The sequence below is a fragment of the Macaca nemestrina genome, chromosome 4 (genome assembly GCF_043159975.1).
Source record: "Macaca nemestrina isolate mMacNem1 chromosome 4, mMacNem.hap1, whole genome shotgun sequence".
NCBI classification, from domain to species: domain Eukaryota; kingdom Metazoa; phylum Chordata; class Mammalia; order Primates; family Cercopithecidae; genus Macaca; species Macaca nemestrina.
The window spans coordinates 42,017,122-42,037,086 of NC_092128.1; the positions used below are offsets into that span (position 1 = coordinate 42,017,122).

Consider the following 19,965-nt stretch of genomic DNA (forward strand, 5'->3'; position numbering starts at 1 on the left):
ATGTCTTATTAAGTTAATAAATGTTTGCATAAGCAAATCAACTGCACAGTTTTTTAATAAATATTTTTTTTTCTTAGTTCCAGAGTGTGTATGTTTAAAAGGTATGAGTTGGCCCAATTTTCAGCAACTTCTATCTTAGAGACGTGGACCTGTCAAAAGGATTTAATTGTTAATAAATGTACTTGGCTTCAAGCCAGCATCTGAAAATTAAATGATATGTTTTTAATGAGAGTTTCCCTCAGGAAAACTGATATAGATCCAGAAATATATTACTGACTTTGTAGAATATACCCAACTAAAAAGTGAAGTACTAACACTTCTTCAAATGCTCAAGTTTAACTAAATAATTTAGTGAAGACACAGTATATGGAGACCTAAAATAAATTCTAACTAGGATTTCTAAGACAAGTTGTTAAGCTGGCAAATATTTCACACAGCATAAAATGGACTGCCTTCTTTCTGATAGGAAGAAAATCAGCATGACATGACACAGGGTTCATAAACGTTGCAAAATGCAGGTACCTACAAGAAAAAAATTCTCATGTTCTACAAAGAAGTTTTACAAAGACACTGTAAGGGCTGCTTGGACTCAGTCTTCAGAACTGACTTAAGAAACCAAAACTTCCTTAGGAGAAGTTTGTCTTTATAACTGGCAATATAATTCCTTTTAGACTATAATTAGATACGCAAACACTAAGTGTAAAAGCTTATAGAACTCAACGAATCCAAGGAACATGAGCCCCAGAGATTGGCAAACCCTAATATGAAAAACACCAGCAGAGTGATGTCGACTTTGGTGTCAGACAGACTTGGCTTATATCCTGCCTGCTGGGTTATCTCACTTACTGCCTGTGAGATCTAGGGCAAGCTCCTCTACTCCTGGGTGTTTCAACATCCTTATCTATAAAATGGGATAATAATAGTATATATCTTATGTGGTAGTGTGGACTAAATAAAATAGTGAATATAAAGTGCTTGGCATGGTTTGATATATGGTAAGAACTTAATGAATATGATGCCTTGGTATTATACTCCGACACAAAGTTAGAGCAGAGAAATATAAAATAGAATTGTTCTAGCCTATGCAATGCATGTATTTTCTTCTTCTGTAGCCTTTTTTTTTTTTTTTTAAACAGACTTCTGCATCTGGTATAGAATGCTAATATCTAGAAGTTTGTTTAAAAGAAAAAAAGAACTTTAAAAAATAGAAGTTTCTTAAATTTTAAAATTAGAAAATAGCCTCTGCAGGTCAAAGGCTTAAAATGCTCAAAATAAATAAAAAATGAAGGGCCACATGAAAAATCTGCTAAGATTTTAGCACTGAAACAGTTATGAACCTATTGAGTTTTTGTTGAGAATAGTTATATATTAAGCTAAAAATGGTTTCTATGAAGCTAAACACCAAAAGAGTCCTGCTGTCCTTAGAAGTCATCAAAAAACTACTTTTTTAGTGTAGCCATGTCACATGAACAAGTATTTATTGACAGGATGCCACGGAGTAAAACTTAGATGGGATTAAGGCACATGGGGAGGAGTGGGGACTGATTAAAAATTGTGCTGGTCAGTTGGTGATATTGAGAACCATGGGGGCTGGGAGAATTGAGAACAGGAGCATATGAGAATGCTGAAAATGGAATCTTGACAGCGACCTGCACTAAGAATCAAAGAAGAAGGAAGTAGAACAAGAGACTTTTCAGGAAAGATTCAAGAGACAAAATAGAAACCAGGATGTGACTGTGTCATGGGCTATGGCCTTGAGGTTCTGACGGAAGCTTTCAGTATCCCACATTAGCAAGAGGCAGCAAGTCATTGTAATTGATTCTTATTCTAGTTCTTTCTCTTCCTATTGTAAAAACAGTGCTTGCACATAGTATCAAAAGCAACAGCTTGAGCAGTGCAGAAATGTATATCATAAAATGGGACCGTTTTCTCCCCTCACAGTCCTTGTCTCCTTCCAGAACATTTCAAAATGCAAACTGACTCAAGGATGTGAACGGGACATGTAATGTTTCCCCTCTTCCTCCCAAACTTCATTAAAATTGTAGTAATGGAAAAAATGGTTTAAATTGACAATAAGAAGAATAGTAAAAGAAATGAAAGAGCTTAATGAATTTATGGAAAGTGGAAAGCAAATGAATAAACTGTAGCTCATAAAGAAGGATGGAGAAGCCACAGTCTAGAAGAATAAAAGCAAATGGGGCAACTGCCAACATGGGAGGGAAGAAGCCCTGAGAATGCCCCAGATATAAATAAGCCCTGGAGAGAAACATAGGCCTGAAAGTTGGGAATAACTAAAAATTCCATCGATGGAATAGGGAACCCCAACCCCTCCCTTCTCCCCATGAGCAGGCATTTAACATCCCAGGCTTTCTGGAGTTAGAGTCCTCAGCATAAGAGCCAGTGTCCTGGGTGTAGTGGCATCTGCATGTAGTCCCAACTGTTTGGGAGGCTGAGGTAGAAGGATCATGTGAGCCCTGGAGTTCAAGGCTGTAGTGCCCTATTATGGTGCCTATGAATAGTCACTGCACTTCAGACTGGGCAACACAGCAAGAGCTCATCTCAAAAAAATAGTCACTGTCCTGCCAACTCACCAGTAAGCAACATTTTTTTGGTCCACAAGTCCCACCTCTGTAACCAGAGTTCCTGAATGCCTTTTTACTACTTCATTCTTAAATATGAAGAGACTGTCCAAGGATTATCATATATTAGATTCAATATAGCAGCATGAAAGAAAAAGACAAGAAAAAATTGCAGGAAAATTACTCCAGAAGAAAAAGCAGTTAATTCAAGGATAAGAGAACATTTTTATAGCCTAATCAGTCTCCTCACAGAGATACATAATATTGACACCCACAAATAAGAATGGAAGGCTTGAAAAGGTAACGATCAGAGAAGAAAGAATTTGGAAGAGAAAGCCAAATAAACCTCTCAGAAAGTACATCAAAAAGCCCAAAAGATAAATGTTTATTAAGGAGGTCCATAAATGCCCCCCGCTCTTTTCCACTTGAGTTTGAAACCAACTGAAAAATGGACAAATGGATGGACTCAAAGTGGCAGTTTCGTGATTGAAGAAAATGCTGCCCTAGAGGAAGCGGACTGGAAGCACGGTGCTCCGGAGCAGCCCAACCCTGAGCCAGGAAGACTCACCTGCCACAGGCTGGCCCTCAGAGCCCCCGCAGCAAGGGAGCCACACGCTAGATGGTAGGAGCTGATCACAACTCATTTCCACAGGCTACCAGATCCCCAAAGAGAAAGAACCCAGGCACACAAGCCCTGCTCCTTCCTCTAAACTTACCAGTTGGACGAATCACTTCTCTTCCTCTGGGGAGAAATGAGTAAGGGGCTGGAAAGAGCCAGGAGTGTTACTCTGATGGAATTTCTTCCTCAAGAAATTGGGAAGAAAGTACTGAAAACAGATGAGAGAAAACATAAGTGACATAGAGGACCAATTCCAAAATTTGGCAACCAGCTAATTAGAATGCCATTTAAAAAAAAAAATGGCCAGGCACAGTGGTTCATGCCTGTAATCGCAGCACTTTGGGAGGCCAAGACGGGTGGATCACCAGAGGTCAGGAGTTCAAGACCAGCCTCGACAACATGGTGAAACCCCGTCTCTACTAAAAATACAAAAATTAGCCGGGCATGGTGGTGGACAACTGTAATCCCAGGTACCTGGGAGGCTGAGGCAGGAGAATCGCTTGAACCTGGGAGGCAGAGTTGCGGTGAGCAGAGATCTCACCATCGCACTCCAGCCTGGCCAACAAGAATGAAACTCTGTCTCAAAAAAAAAAAAAAAAAAAAAAAGAAAACAAAAAACGTGGAGGAGAGGATTCAAAGGGTCTGCTGAGTGCTGAACAAGATTAATGAGGAATAATATTGTGATATTTCAGAACCCAAGAATAAGGGAATGATTCTGGGAGCTTTCATAGGGGAAAAATACGAAGTAAAATGAAAATAAGAACAAATCCACTTTCAAAGATTCCCCCACTTCCCATATCAGACTTCCCATCTGCAACATTAGAAGCCAAAAGCCTGCAGATATATACTTTCAAAGTTTTAAATCTAGAATTCTATACCCAGCCAAGCTATTAATCAAGTATGAAGGCTGACTGAAGACACATCAGACATGCAAGAATTCAGAAAATGCATCCACCTTAAAGGAGTTATTCAACACTGTACTGCAGCAAAAAGGAGGAATACATCAAAAGAGAAAACATGGCATCTAGGATACAGCATGTCCAGGCTAGCAGGGCATGAAGTTAGGTCTGAGCTGTGGAGCCAGTCCTGGTTGGCACTAAAGGACAGAAGACTGTGGCTGCCCCCAGGAAAAGAGGAGAAGTGACGGCAGGTGGGACAATTGTGAGGGTGGAAAACATGAGGTGATAGCCAATGCACTTGGTAGGAAACAGAACGAGAAAACACCCAACTTCACTTTAAGAACATCCTTCATTGATACAAGGTTTGTGATCTTGGATCAGAGACAATGAACTGCAATCCTGGCACAGTTCTTGGCTGTGCAGTTAATATTATGTAGATGTTTATTGTTTTAAAATTTTAGAATCAAAATTTACTTAAGTGTAGCTACAGAACAGAGGTCCTTGACTTTAGTCACTCATTCCTTTATCATCCAAATAAAATGTCTCCAGTCCCTCCATCAGTGACTGTGCATGGGAAACTGGCCCCCCACCCCAACCAAGCTCCTTGCCCAGTGCCTCCAAAAACCCCAGGGGGAGTATCCCACCACTATAGCCTGTTGCTCTGGTGTGGCCCACTAATCCATTGATCCATTGGTACTTGGGTTGGACGCTGGCCACCACCCATCTTTCATTCCCTCCAAAGCAGCACTAGCAGAGATTGTCACTGGTGGCACATTTTCCTGGAGATTGTGATGTTTTGGAGGCATAGGGTGGGAAACAATTTCTAATTGAATAACGATTTCCCCATTATTAGAAATGTAATGTCGGCTTCTGCCGCAGGAATTCTTCACCTCTGTAACCCTCCATAGGCCCCAGACTCCCGCCACGGTGCAGGGGTTTCTCACCTTCTCTTCTGCATCCCTGGGTCTGGATGATTCTGAATCCTGACTGCATATTAGAATCAATCACCTGAGGAACCACAAGTACCTTCAAGGCCCAGGCCTCACAACCACCCTAGGCTCTGATTTACTCAGTCTCAGGAGAGGCTGGAAATGATCTCCAGGCGATTTTAATATGTAGCCAGGAGTGACACCCACTGGCCTGCCCTCTCCAGTTGCCAGGGAGAAAGCCTCAAATTCCTATTATTTTACTATGTGGAGTAGCTTCACCCTTTTTGTTTCCCCCCTCTTTCGAGACCATGAAATCCCTCAAACTGTAGCCAGACTGTAAAAGAACATCTTTTCCCCTTTTTCTGCCAGTATACAAACATATGCAGGCCTTTAAAAAGTGGATCATACCACATATATTGTTCTGCATTTTGCTCATATCACTTGACTTTCTTGCCTGCCTGTAAGACTGACCTACTTCATTGTTAAGAGACCACATAATATTCCATTATTAAGCATATACCATAATTTGCTTAGCCATTTTCCTACTGATGTCATTTGGGTTTTTCCTCATATTTTGCTGTTACTAATTATGCAATAGCTGCATGAAGATCCATGTGGGCGTGTATCCTTCCAAGCTTGTGCAGATGTTTCCAGAGTGGAATCAAAAGGTCAAGGATACGTACATTTAACATTTTTGTAGGTATTGCAAAAACACTCCTCGTTTAAATGATGGATCACTGTACTCCCCCACCAATGGTTTGTTAAAGCATCTCTTCCCCTGGACTCTAACATCAAACATTATCAGTTTTTTTACTATTTTACTATTTTTTTATTCTTAAAATTTTAAAAACGATTGACATTTTTACTATTTTTGATAGGCAAAAAAGTATATTATTCAGTTTGCATTTCTCCAATTACTAATGAACTCAAACACCTTTTTGTCCTTTTGTTAGTACTTTGTATTTCTTCTGTGAATTGTCTAATAAATTTTTAATGATTAGTTTGGAAGATGCAATGTAATCCCCCATTATTTCTCTCTCTACCTATTCTTCCTCCTCTGCCCCATTACAAAAGGTATGTAATATTTTATGTCAATTCTTGATTATTCGAAAGAACGGAGGGGGCCGGGCACAGTGGCTCACGCCTGTAATCCTAGCACTTTGGGAGTCCGAGGCGGATGGATCACCTGAGGACCAGCCTGACCAACATGGAGAAACCCCATGTCTACTAAAAATACAAAAAATAGCGAGGCATGGTGGCATGCACCTGTAATCCCAGCTACTCGGGAGGCTAAGGCAGGAGAATCGCTTGAACCCAGGAGGCGGAGGTTGCAGTGAGCTGAGATCGCACCATTGCACTCCAGCCTGGGTGACAAGCGCGAGACTGTCAAAAAAAAAAAAAAAAAAAAAAAGGATGGAGGGAAATAGAATGCATAATTCAAAATCACAATGCAAATCATAATTCAAAATCACAGTGTGATTTATAGTAGAATTTTAAGTGTGTTTTTAGAAATAGCACAGATCTGAGATTCACATCTTTGTTCTACCTCTAAATAGCTGGGTGACTAGGGATTTTCCTTTCCTTACAGAGCCCTGGTTTTCATAACCATAGAATGGGAATGATAACTTACTTTGCCTGATGGTGATAATTAGATAATGTGTGTAAACCACCTGGTGTGGAGCCTGGCACACAGTGAAGCACTCACTCAATACGTGGTTGTTACTGTTACCATGTTATAACATTTGAATACTGGAGTTGTTCTAAACTAGGAATCCTCATTTTGAGTTTCTTGCCCCCATATCCTTACTCTTATCTCAGTTACTCTTGAAAACAGGCTGCCTTGGCTTACATCCCCTTCCCTCTGCCTCTCCGATTGAGTACACTTTTGTCCACTTCAAGGTTAAGGGTTTGAATTTCAAGTCGGCAAACCCAGTACGTAGAAGAGATGAAGGTAGCCCCAAACCGCGATTGAGCACTGAACGCACTGTGCGTTAACAGTGGATGCTGGAGACGTGAGCAAGCCCAATACTAGAGATGCTGTCTCAATTTCCTCCCAGGTTTATTGTCAGATAAAGCCTGTCATTAATCCACCACCAAGAAGTGACCATGGTACCTGCTGAAATACTTTCTGCTACAAGTAACAGATCCCAAAGGCACTAAAAAAAGGAGGAAAGTTTACTCACTTGGATCACAAAAAGTCGGGTGGTAGGGCAGGTCCAAAGTGGGCTCATTGAGCAGCTCAGTGGCATCCCCAGAACCCAGATCTTCACATCCGTCAAGTGTGCCTGCAGCTTGCTGCCTGTCGGCATTGCTGCCCTCAGGTTGCAGAGAGGCTGCTACGGAAACCAGCATCTAGAGACAGAGACAAGGTATTTCTCCTTATGTGCCTCTTTTATTTTATTATGTTATTTTTGAGACAAGGTCTCACTCTGTCACCCAGGCTGGAGTACAGTGATGCAATCATAGCTCACTGCAGCCTTGGACACCAGACTCAAGCGATCCTCCCACCTCAGCCTCCCGAGTAGCTGAGACCATAGGCATGTGCCACCACCTCTGGCTAGTTTATTTTGTAGAAACGGGGTCTCACTATGTTGCCCAGGCTGTTCTTGAACTCCTGGGATCAAGTGATCCTCCTGCCTCAGCCTCCCAAAGTGCTGGGATTACAGGCATAAGCCACCGTGCCCCAACCTCATGTGTCTCTTTTAAAGAGTGAAGAAACATGGCCGGGTGCAGTGGCTCACGCCTGTAATCCCAGCACTTTGGGAGGCCAAGGCAGGCAGATCACAAGGTCAAGAGATCGAGATCATCCTGGCCAACATGGTAAAACCCCGTCTCTACTAAAAATACAAAAATTAGCTGGTCGTGGTGACCCATGCCTGTAGTCCCAGCTACTCGGGAGGCTGAGGCAGGAGAATCACTTGAACCAGGGAGGCGAAGGCGGTAGTGAGTTGCCTGGCGACAGAGCAAGACACAGTCTCAAAAACAAAATAAATAAATGAAAAATAAAGAGTGAAGATACATTTTTTTACAAGACTCCTAAGAGATTTCTCCTATCACAGGATTGGCCCAAACTGAACCAGCACATGGTCCAAGCTAGAAAAAAATTAGTGGCAAGACAGTGAAATTACTATCAGCGATTTAGATTACTCTGGGGTCAGGAGTCCTTTGGAACACAAGGCTGCCCAACACCTGAACGAAAACTGTTAGCAAGGAAGGGAGAAGGTTGCACAGATGATCCTGTCTGTCACCACCACATGTTTTTTTAAGGATTTATAACGTTATTTTTAAGATCCAATTTTCAATTAATATGCAAATTCTTCAATTAATTGTATAAAAATATCAGCTTTGATGTTTATGATCTGGAAATTCAATATTAGAAAGGGAGGGCTGACCAGATGCATTGGCTCACACCTATAATCCCACCATTTTGGGAGGCTGAGATGCGAAGATTGCTTGAACTCAAGACTTACGGACCAGCCCCAGCAACATGGTGAGACCCCCATCTCTACAAAACTTTTAAAATGAGCTGGGCATGGTGGCATGCACCTGTAGTCCTAGCTATGCAGGAGGCTGAGGCAGGAGGATTGCTTGAGCCCAGGAGTTCAAGGCTGCGGTGAGCTACAGTCACACCACTGCACTCCAGCCTGGGCAGCAGGGTGAGATTCTGTCTCAAAAAAGAAAAAAAGAAAGTAGAGGAGAAGCAGTAATAGTTCCTGTCATTGTTAAATCTAGGAGTATTACTTATGATTAAATAATCTAGATTTAGAAAGAATAAACTTGGAAGAATGAGCATTCACGTTTAATTCCCAAGTACGTGGTGTGGAGTGAGTTTTGTGTGGCATGCTCCAAGATCTTAGGAGGGACAGCTCCAGGACAGGTGACAGCCACGTGAGGCAGAGTGGCAGGGCCAAGATGGCACTCCCAGGGTTGTGTCTGTGGCAGAGGCCTGCCATCCAGGCCATCCTGTGAGCCTCCTACCAAACCCTCATAATATAAAGATGGGGGTGGGGCACATGGGGCAGTGTAATTCCAAAGAGGAAGTTCATTCTAAGACATCCTTTAAAGATGCCCGGCTCCCTGTAACTGGGAGAGTCAAGCTAAGCACATGCTTCCTGCTCGCTTCTCCATCCTTGCCCTCCAGGGCTGGCTCGTGTTGAGGGGGACAGATTTCAAATGTGCACCATCCACAATGGAGGTGGGGGTAAGGTGGGAAAAACACCTAGTGCCAAGGCCCAGCCTGGGGAGAGTGGGAGTGAATTCCTATTACGGAGCTTGGGCAAGTCACCTGCCTTCCCCATCCCTGGTTCCTCATCTGTAACATGGGAAGAGCAGTAGATCAAAGTTGTTGTGAGGACCATGAGCACTAATAATCTCTTCACTTGGGTGAGCAAAGGACAAAATGGGCCAGGGCAGGATAACGCTCACCAAATTGCTTTGGGGAAAGTGCTGTTCCGCTGGCTCATGAAAACAAAGCAGAAGCTTCCCTGGAAGTTTCAGGCCCACCCGTCCCCTCTCCTCTCCACAGGCCTTGCACCCACAGAAAAGGGGTCTCCGTATTGGGAGCCAGCCCAGATGAGCCTGTCCCAGTTTCTTTGCTTCCTCTCTAAGAAGGATCAGAGCAAACCCACCCCTGTCATCTAAGCTGAATCTCCCCAAGTTACTGTCAGCCTCAGGGTCACTGACTGACTTTGCAGGACAGCCTGGCTCTGTCTTTTCCTGGCTGTGTAACTTTGGGCGAATGCTTCTACCTCTCTCAGCCTTGCTTCTCGATCATCGGCAAAATAAATACAGTAGCACAGGATTGCTGTAGTACCAATTACTATGATTGGTTTATTGAAGGATTCGGACTTAGCAGTTATTTTGTTAATCTAATTTGCATAATAGCATACATTTTTATATTATTTTATTTTAAACTGGACAGCATTAATTGGATAGTATACATGTTTCCTATAATAAAGCTCTATTTATTTAGAAAATAATTCAGTCCCTCACTCTTCAAACTGGCCACATGCCCTGTTAAATAGTGAGGTTTCTGTTATACTGTTAGCCAGTGGGGTACACAGTTAGGCGCTATCCTTCACCTCTCTACCCACTGTCCTGCCTGCTGCAGTCAGGGCAGGTGGCTAATGTGGCTAACAAGCGACAAGCAATGCTTCAACATCTCCCAGTCACTCGCCCCGGGATCCAGCATCCTGAGAGTCACTTCTGGATTACTGGGAGGCAAGGAGAGTAGTTGTAGCATGTGTCACCTGCTCGAAGCCACCTCACTGAACTTGCCCCTATCTTTTTTGGCAGGCTGTAAAGCGGTTCTTGAAACAAGAGTGCAAATGCCATGGGGTGAGCGGCTCGTGTACTCTCAGGACATGCTGGCTGGCCATGGCCGACTTCAGGAAAACGGGCGATTATCTCTGGAGGAAGTACAATGGGGCCATCCAGGTGGTCATGAACCAGGATGGTACAGGTTTCACTGTGGCTAACGAGAGGTTTAAGAAGCCAACAAAAAATGACCTCGTGTATTTTGAGAATTCTCCAGACTACTGTATCAGGGACCGAGAGGCAGGTAAGCTCAAAAGACTTTCTTCATAGCACCTAATTCTTTCAACAATTGATAATCCACAATTTAAATGAGGTTCTGTATTTTCAGCCTGCTGTCTTTGGGTTGGAAGCTCACAATCCTCACCATTCTTATTGAAACTGCACAGGGCCGGGCGCAGTGGCTCACACCTGTAATCCCGGCACTTTGGGAGGCCGAGGTGGGCAGACTGCTTGAGCTCAGGAGTTTGAGAAAAGCCTGGGCAACGTGGTGAAACCCTGAATCTACCAAAAATGCAAAAAATTAGCTGGGCATGATGGTGCGCATCTGTGGTCCCAGCTACTCAGGAGGCTGAGGTGGGAGGATCGCTTGAGTCCAGGAGACAGAAGTTGCAGTGAGCCGAGATCATACCACTGCACTCTAGCCTGGGTGACAGAGTGAACTCCATCTCAAAAAAAGAAAAAAGAAAAGAAAAGAAACTGCACAGAGAGCTCTCCTATGCAACTGGAGAAATGGGTTGACAGTGCACAGATTCTGGAGAAATTGAAACTGCACAATGTCTGGGGCAAAAAGTCAAGATACGCAGATTAGCAAAATTCCTCAGCTTGGGCAGATTTCTAGTTAGTGGACGATGTACACTAGGGAGAGCAGCCCAGCATCTTTCATGTGATCCTGAAGCTGAGAGCAGGATACATTAAATCCCACCTCTGTGACTACGGAAAATGGTCCCAGGGCTTTAAATTTAGACTCTTCTGAAATCTGCCCTACTTCCCCTTCCCTGCTCTTTTCAATATGCTTAGAAATCGCCAAAGATAAAAAGCAAGAATTTATCCCCACTCTCTTGGCTATAGGTGGGCAGTGTATAATAAAGGCTGTGTCAGAGGCCCTTCATTTATGAAAGCCACACCATTCCCTTCCAGACGGTACCTTCTCCATCCCTCAAAGAACAGCTCTGTCAGCCTCAACACCGCAGCCATCCCACCTATCTGGTTTACACATGCTTATGCTCTACCTCTCACTCCTCCTGATCAATTCTGAGCTCCAGGTTTAGCTCATTCTTTGTAAAGATTCTAGTCCAAAATAAGAATGAGTACAAATCTAAGTTCATAGGAGGTGATGGGAGTCCACAGCCCAAGTCAATTTCTAAGACTTGGTAGAAAGCAAAGGAATTCATTATCAGAAAAAAAAAAAATCCTCTAACTTCGAGTCTGAGTTTTTTTTTTTTTTTATTTCAAAATAATTGCAGAGGCACCAATAAAATGGTGTAGATGGCAGCCAGCTGTCAGTTAGATTGACCAAGAGGCAAGGTTACCAGGGAATGTCACAAGGAGGCCAAAGCCTTTTTTTCCCTGAGTGGTTGAATTGCCTTCATGGCTTGATGAGCTAGTTCTCTGCAGCATTTGAGCAGGTTGCTACACGCAGCCCAGGGATTAATGACAACTGAGCAGAGGACCAGATGCTGTTCCCCACTGCATTCCTGACACACTTTGGGACCTCTAACAAGTCATCCTACCTGTCAGGTCAAAGTTATAATGAGATCACCATGAAACCTATGCTTGGATACAGGATCGTCCCAGGGGTCTGACCCCCCTCTACCGGTCACTAGCTGTTTAACCTCAGCCTCCTCACACTGAGCATGGAGATGCTGCTGTCTTGATCATTTAAGTCCTATGCATTGACTCCTGTGCGCTGGGTACTGAGCTGAGATTCTTGCACACATGGTCTTATTGTATCCTTACAGTAGGATCCTTACAGCAGCCCTATGACAACAATGCATTGAAACTTGTTACTAACCAAAAAAAAAAAGAAAAAGAAAAATGAATAAGAGGTGGCTCCTGGATGATGAACACCAACCAAGAACCACATTCACATCTTACTTTTTAAGTCAGAAAAGCAACCCTAGATATCATCTTCTCCACTGTACAGATAAGAAAAGTGAATGACCCGCTCACGATCTCACTGGTAGGAGAGGGTGGATGTCTGATCCCTTGGCCTGTGCTTTGACCCTGTCATTACACACTTACCCCTGCCTGCCTCCAAGGACACATATGTGAAAAGGCCTTGGGGAGCAAAAACCTTATTTCAAATATAAGAGGACCCTCTTCCCCAGCATGTTTTTTCTGGTTCTTTGGATTGAAGCAGTTTGCACAGGGAAGCCAGCTGGTGTACCTGAGGAATATGTACTGCCTTAGGTATAACAGGTATGACATTTATTGTCAACGAAATATAGACCATATATTTTTTTTAACCCCACAGAGGTGATTCTGAATCTAATCCCTGCTGCCTCTTCAAGTTACTAAGTTATTCTTGGGTACTCTGCTTTTTCAACTCTATTAGAAAGAAATTCTGTTTCTTAATCCTGAAATAGCAGATATATCTTATAGTACCCATCACATGCCAGGGCTGCAACTGCATTCTCTCGTTGATTCTCACAGAGAGTCTATAAGGTGAGTGTGTTATTATCTCATTTTATGGGAGGAAACTGAAGCTCTGAGAGGGTAAAGATTTTCCCCAACCACTTGTGGTTGGTAAGAGGCAGAGCAGGGACTTAAACCTGAGCCTGGCTCTTTTCTTTTCTTTCTTTATTTATTTTAATTTTTTATTTATTTATTTTTTTGAGACAGAGTCTCACTCTGTTGGCCAGGCTGGAATGCAGTGGCACGACCTCGGCTCACCGCAACCTCCACTTCCCAGGCTCAAGCAATTCTCCTGCCTCAGCCTCCCGAGTAGCTGGGATTACAGGTGTGTGCCACCACGCCCGGCTAATTTTTGTATTTTTAGTAGAGATGGGGTTTCACCACGTTGGCCAGGCTGGTCTCGAACTCCTGACCTCAGGTAATCCACCCGCCTCAGCCTCCCAAAGTGCTGGGATTACAGGCATGAGCCACCATACCCAGCCCTGGCTGTCTTTTCTTTCTTTCATTTTTTCTTTTTATTTTCTTTACTTTTTTTTTTTTTTTTTTTGACAGAGTCTTGCTCTGTCACCACAGCTGGAGTGCAGTGGCATGATCTTGGCTCACTGCAATCTCTACCTCCCATGTTCAAGCAATTCTCCTGACTCAGCCTCTTGAGTAGCTGGGATTATGAGCATGCGCCACCACACCTGGCTAATTTTGTATTTTTAGTAGAGATGGGGTTTGTCTGTGTTGGTCAGGCTGGACTGGAACTCCCAACCTCAGGTGGTCCAGCCTCCTCAGCCTCCCAAAGTGCTGGGATTACAGGCATGAGCCACTGCACCCAGCCAGCTAACTATTTCTTAGGAGCAATCAAAGACATTGAATTGACACTTTTGAAAATCTGAGGGGCTTGTAATTGAAAAGCGCTTCAAGGCAACCTAACCGAAATGTGGGTGAAGCTTGATTCTGATTACTTTTGACCTCCCCTCTTTGTGGGCACCTCACCCCATAAAGTTCGCGCATCCTCATGCTGCCTCTTCATCACACAGGACCTACTCCCAGCCACACTCATACACACGCACACACTGGGACGTAAGTGGCACAGTGAGAAAGGTATGGGTTGTTGTTTTTATTTTTTTAATTCTCACTTGCAGGCCATGCCATCTTGGGCAAGTTAAGTAATTTTTTGGAACGTCACTTTCCTTCTCTATAAATGGAGGTAATTGCCTTGAAGAGTCAGAGAATATATACATAAAGTGTGTAGCGCAGGGCCTGACTTGCAGCAGGAACTCAACAAATGTTCCCGCATCCTTCTCCAGCTAAGTCTGTCCCCATCCAGGAATAACCTGGGGTCTCCACTCTGCAATTTTTCTCATCAAAGTTCACTAGCCTGTTAGCATTATTTCAGGACTTCTCTAGAGGCTGACTTGGTAACTGCTGTCAGTGAAAGCTTTGATGGCTGAAATGATTTTATTTGCAGTCAAAGAGGGTTCCTGAGGATGCTGGCCTAAAAGTGAAAGAATGACTCTCTTATACTGGGCAAGCCATGGTGGGAGATGTTTTTTGGGAGATGTTTATTTAGAGTTATCTAGTTTTCCTTAGCAAGAAATCAGGTACTCAAAAAAAAAAAAAAAAAAAAAAAGGTGTGTCTCCCTGAATTTCTTCTTGCCTAATAATTAGAGAAAATTAGGAATCACAGGCTAACTAAATTACTGATTTTTCAAACTTTGAGGTGTTTAAGTTTGAAAAGCGGCGCCAGTGGACTCAGCCACTTGGGAGGCTGAGGTGGGAGGATCACTTGAGCTCAGGAGTCGGAGCCTGCAGTGAGCCACGATGATGCCACTGCAGTCTGGGCAACAGAGCAATAAAAAAAAAAAAAATTAAAATGATGAGAAACAGAAAAACGTATACAATTTCAGGAACAGCTCCCTGAGATGCTGGTTCAATAGGTTGCTGAAGAGCCACTTCCTTTGGAAAAAAGTAGACCACACCTGTAGACTGCATCAGTTGCGCAAACCTAACTGATAAAACAAGCCAGTTCACCTCAGTCAACAAGCTGCCTTGCACACGATGCAGTTGCTGACTAGCAGGAGTAAAGCCAGTCACTTCCAAATACTGATTTCCTAATGATGTTCAACCTTCTCACCACCATTGCTTCCCCAGTGCCAGCAAGTAGAAGGTGCCCACTAAGTTGAAAACTATTAAGTGTGCGTGATCTTAAAACAAAAGCAATGATGGAAAGCAAAGGAAGAAGCAAAACCAAACAAAATAACCACAACAAAGCAGAGTGAGTGGTATGAGATGCAATGTCAGGAAGGGTTAATGCCGATTTTAAAAGAGAAAATGAAAAACAAGAAATTCTGTATTAATTACTTGATTTAAATTTGACTGCAAACTTTGGACTTGTTTTGGAGCCTGGCTATCCCAGGATGCTAGCCCATTTTGAACATGCCAGAGTTCTGTTTACCAGGAAACAGGCCTTTCCTAATGCAACAGGATTTTAGCACGGTGGGGTTGGGGTTCTCGGTGGTGTGCTTACTCAATAATGTGTGCATGCTTGTGGCTCTTCAGCGCAGACTGAGAAGATGATACCCAACACCTTCATTTTGAGAAGAGAGAGGCTCCCAGATCCCACTGAGTTAAAGGCAGAAAGCCCCCTTCTTACAGGTCTCAGATTCTCTGTTACACCCCCTGCCTTTACTAACCAGAGGTTGGAGGACATTCCAGGATGACTCCATTCTTTCCAGGATGACTGACTTGCTAGAGCACATGCTACAGAAGTTTCTAGTGGAAAATGGCCAGGATAAAACCTCAACTTTATTCTTTATTTTTTAGAGATGGGGTCTCGCTATGTTACCCAGGCTGGTTTTGAACTCCTGGCCTCAAGTGATCCTCCCACCTCGGCCTCCCAAGGTGCTGGGATTATAGGCGTGAGCCACCGTGCCTGACCAAGCCTCATCTTTAAAAGGCCATTGGTTACATAACCAAGAGCAAGGCCCTCAGCAGCCATATGGGTGGAAGCGGGTTTTCTCAGATAAAACTTGCATCTTATACATCTCATACATGCGGCTAATTGCATAGGACTCCAAATATATACAATAAAAAAAATTTTTAACTATCTGGACTTGTGCTTACATAATATCAAATATCCTAAATCATATTTTTAATAAAATAATCATCTGATGGTCAACAGAATTCAAAAGAAATATTGCAAGGTTTGCATCAACCACTTTGGCATTTTCTTAGGCTCAGCCAAAAAGAACATTAAGTACAGTTCAATAATTTATAAGTAATCTAGGAATCTTACTGGAAATCTGATCCAATACATTGGTTAATCAACACCAACTGAGAACCAATTTCATATTTTTTAAAGTCAGATAAGCTAAAATTTGTCTCAGACAGAAGAGAGATAAATTAATAGAGAAAATAAGTGATATAACTTCCTTCAGAAAGCCAGCACCTGCGGCTGTGTGCTTCGTGCCTGATGCAGTGAGAAGCGAAGTAAGATGGTTGTTGAAAAGACAGAAACAGCCAGATGCGGTGGCTCATGCCTGTAATCACAGCATTTTGGGAGCCTGAGGCAGGTGGATCACTTGAGGTCAGGAGTTCTAGACTAGCCTGGCCAACATGGTGAAATCCTGTCTCTACTAAAAATACAAAACTTAGCCAGACGTGGTGGCTCATGCCTGTAATCCCAGCTACTCGGCAGACTGCACTCTAGCCTGGGCAACAAGAGTGAAACTCTGTCTCAAAAAAAAAGAGAAAAGAAATAGTAAGCTTAAAAACCAATTAAGGAAGATATTATAATGGCAAGAACAACAGCAAAAGACATTTTCCTCTAGTCTTCAGTTGGAGAAACTGAGTGCTCTAAGGTTCAACTATAATTACTGCCCCCATGCAGCTCAGATCTGAAGAGTACATACAACCATGTGACGTTGTGCATGTGACATTTTGCAGGCCAAACTGGAGGCTAGATCTTGGAAGCTGGACTGTCTGGGATGAGTATCCTGGTGGTTCTATAGTTATCTACTCTGGTCACTGCTCCAGGCATCTGTAAATCAAAGGAGCCCTTAAGGTAGAGATAGGCTCATCTCTAACTGAGGAATGCTGCTGCTCTCCTCTCTAGAGAATGCGTCTGCACCTAATCACAGGCCACTTTCACTAGTTATGATGTAAAAACCCTGACCTGGGCCAGAGGTCACCCTGAGGTCTCCTCTCTAACTGCAGGAAACAAGCCACCCTCCACCTCTTCTCCAGTCAAGTTCAAAAAACAAACAGAGCTCAGTGGTTGTTTAACTTGTTGCCTGCAAAAAACTCCAAAGCCCGGTTGACAACTCCAGGCTGTGAATGGTGTAAGCACTGAGGTATCATATTTTTCCCCCACACGAATCATGTTTGACAAACGGAACTCAGAACCCTTGGGTACCCCATCCCAATCATGGTTTTCAGAGACTGGTGTTCTCTCATGCCCAGCGGTGTGGCCTGCTTTGCAGAAGCTGACGAATGCCGGGATTGTGTCCCACCAGCTGATTAAAAACAAGGGAACATGTTTTTAATGATTAAACATGATTAAAAATATGTCAGCCAATAGCAATGGGTGGATCTTACTTAGACGCTAATATGTGAATTTCTAACCGATACACCTTAAGTCCCTCATTTCTTCCCGGCACAAATATTCATTGAGATCCTCCTATGCGCCAGACACTCTTACAATCACTGGAAATGCAGGGTTGAGGAAAACAGACTCAGTCCTTACCCTTATGGCGTCATTGACTTCACGGTCCTTGAAGCAGTAGCCAGGCACTGGGACAGAGTCTAGGTGCTGGAGAACCCTCACACTGGGGCAGTAAAGTGGTGGTGTTTAGGTTTCAGTCCTTGTTGCATTGTTCTGTTACAAGGTCTTATCTTACATATGTAATTTTGACAAGGTAAAGAATGAGTTATTCATCTTCTGCTTTGAGAATTATAGAAATTCATGAATTGATATCTAAAAGGTGCTAAGATAGCTAGACCAGAAGAGAATTGTAGAAAAAAATGTTTCACTGAGGCTTATAAGCCACCATTTTCATGGGTAGTTACTGATTATGCTGTAGAATTAGTATTAATTACTATCCATTGAGCCCTCTTTTCAAACTCTTTAGCGGCGTATAGTATAATTAGCCTTTCCCTCTTCCCCAAAACACTTTAATTTCTTGACTCTATAACACCACACTCCCCTGCTTTTCCTCCTGCTCCAATAACTGGTCCTTTCTGATTTCAGTTGCCAGTTTCTCCTTCTCCAAATTTTGAAGATCTTCCAGGCTCTCTGAACCCTGTCTGCTCTCTCTCTGTACTTTCTCCCTGGTTTGGTCTCTCCATTCCTATGGTTTTAAATGCTGTCTTTGTCCTTGTCTGCCTTCTGTACCATCATCCTGTATCCAATTCCCTGCTTGACAGCTTCACCCAGATTTCATACAATTATATCAACCTGCTTCTGCTCAAAACTGGATTCCTTATTTGCCCTATCACCTGAAACTTGTTTTCCCCCAGCCCTCCTCATCTCAGAAAATGGTACTGCCACCCACTTCTGTGGTCAAGCATAAATCTGCGAGTCATTCCTTACACTCCTTCCTTGTCACCTCTATCATCCTGGGTACCACTGGGACCTCTTAAATGTGTCAAGGACCTATCTGCTTCTCCATCCTCACTACCAACCCCTAGGTCCAAACAGAGCTACGTTCTTTCATTCATAGCACGTGCCACAGTGTGTATAGCTTGTATAAACATGTGTTTGTGACCTGCCTGTACCGTTGGAGTCCACTGAGGATCCTGTGATGGCAGGAACTATATCTGCCTTGCTCACTCATTCCCCAACTCCTAGTACACAAACATGTGTTGAAGTGAATTGAATGGCTAATTGTAAAAAACATAAAATAGTTTCATTAGATTAGCTGCATTCTTAAGTGTGTTAGTGCTGCTTCATAGCTTAAAGATAACTTGGTTCCTTTGAAGGGAATTACTAAGCACGTCTCCACCCAGCACTGATTAGCTTTTAATACACAGCCTATGAAAATTCCCATTTAAGCTTAAGTGTTCAGTGGAATTTTTCCTCATATTCAGGCACATTCATAAGGCATTTAAGGAGCTTCAGATGTTGCTTGCCTGGCTATTTCCCTGGAGATAAAAAGTCTCAAGTGAACAAATTCATCAGCAAACTATATCTCTTGCTTTTAACTGGCAGCAGAGATTCAGTTCTTTTACTCTTGGAGGGGCATTTTTCACTCACTACTATCACTGGCCTCCCTGGGTAGTTCCTAATTCTGGTACTAACCTAGCAAAAATACTTACCACATCCAATGCTCTTTGATGTTATAGGCACAATCTATAAATCTGTGTTATTTTTAAAATACAAACTTAGTAGAATTACTATATTTTTAGGATACACTAAAATGTGCCCTAAATTGAATTGACAGTGATAATCATATTGAATTGTGAATACTGAAAAAAGGATTTTTTTCTAAAAAAAAAAAAAAAAAGACACTTTTCTTTCAGGAAAAGAAAAATGCTTATTTTCTTATTTCTAATTCTTTGACTTAGTTTGAACTACTGACAAATACTTTACCAAATAGATGTCCTTTTATCTTTGTATTTTGGAAATAGAAAGTACTCATTTTGAATTACCAATTAAATGTGTTGCAAACAAAAGGATGATGCTAAAATACTTTAAAATAACAAATTTGCTTACTTCATTTAAGCTTTCCCCATGACACCTATTTTGTACTGGTAAATCTCTTTTTTAAAGATATGTGAATTTCATATTATTAGGGAAGGAGCCCTGTGTGATGTATAAGGAGGCTTTGGTGCTACAGATTGCTGCATAGGACTATTTCTGCTGATTACCAATAGGACTAACGGGCAAATTAACGTCTCTGGGTCTCTTAAGAAATGGTTGTTCCATCTAGCAATTTCTAAGGTTCCTTTGATACAGAGTGAATGAATTAATTATTAATTAAGTTTAAGTTTGCAATAAC

At 42.6% G+C, this 19,965-nt stretch overlaps 1 protein-coding gene across 1 annotated transcript in view; it reads left to right on the top strand.

Annotated features, from left to right (window-relative positions):
• The window catches only part of LOC105475541 (Wnt family member 2), a 45,886-nt gene that overhangs the window by 14,898 nt on the left and 11,023 nt on the right, over positions 1 to 19,965 (top strand). Inside the window, exon 4 of the mRNA XM_011730896.2 lies at positions 10,322 to 10,586. Within this exon, the coding sequence (XP_011729198.1) occupies positions 10,322 to 10,586 (265 nt within the window). The remainder of the gene's footprint in view (positions 1 to 10,321; positions 10,587 to 19,965) is intronic.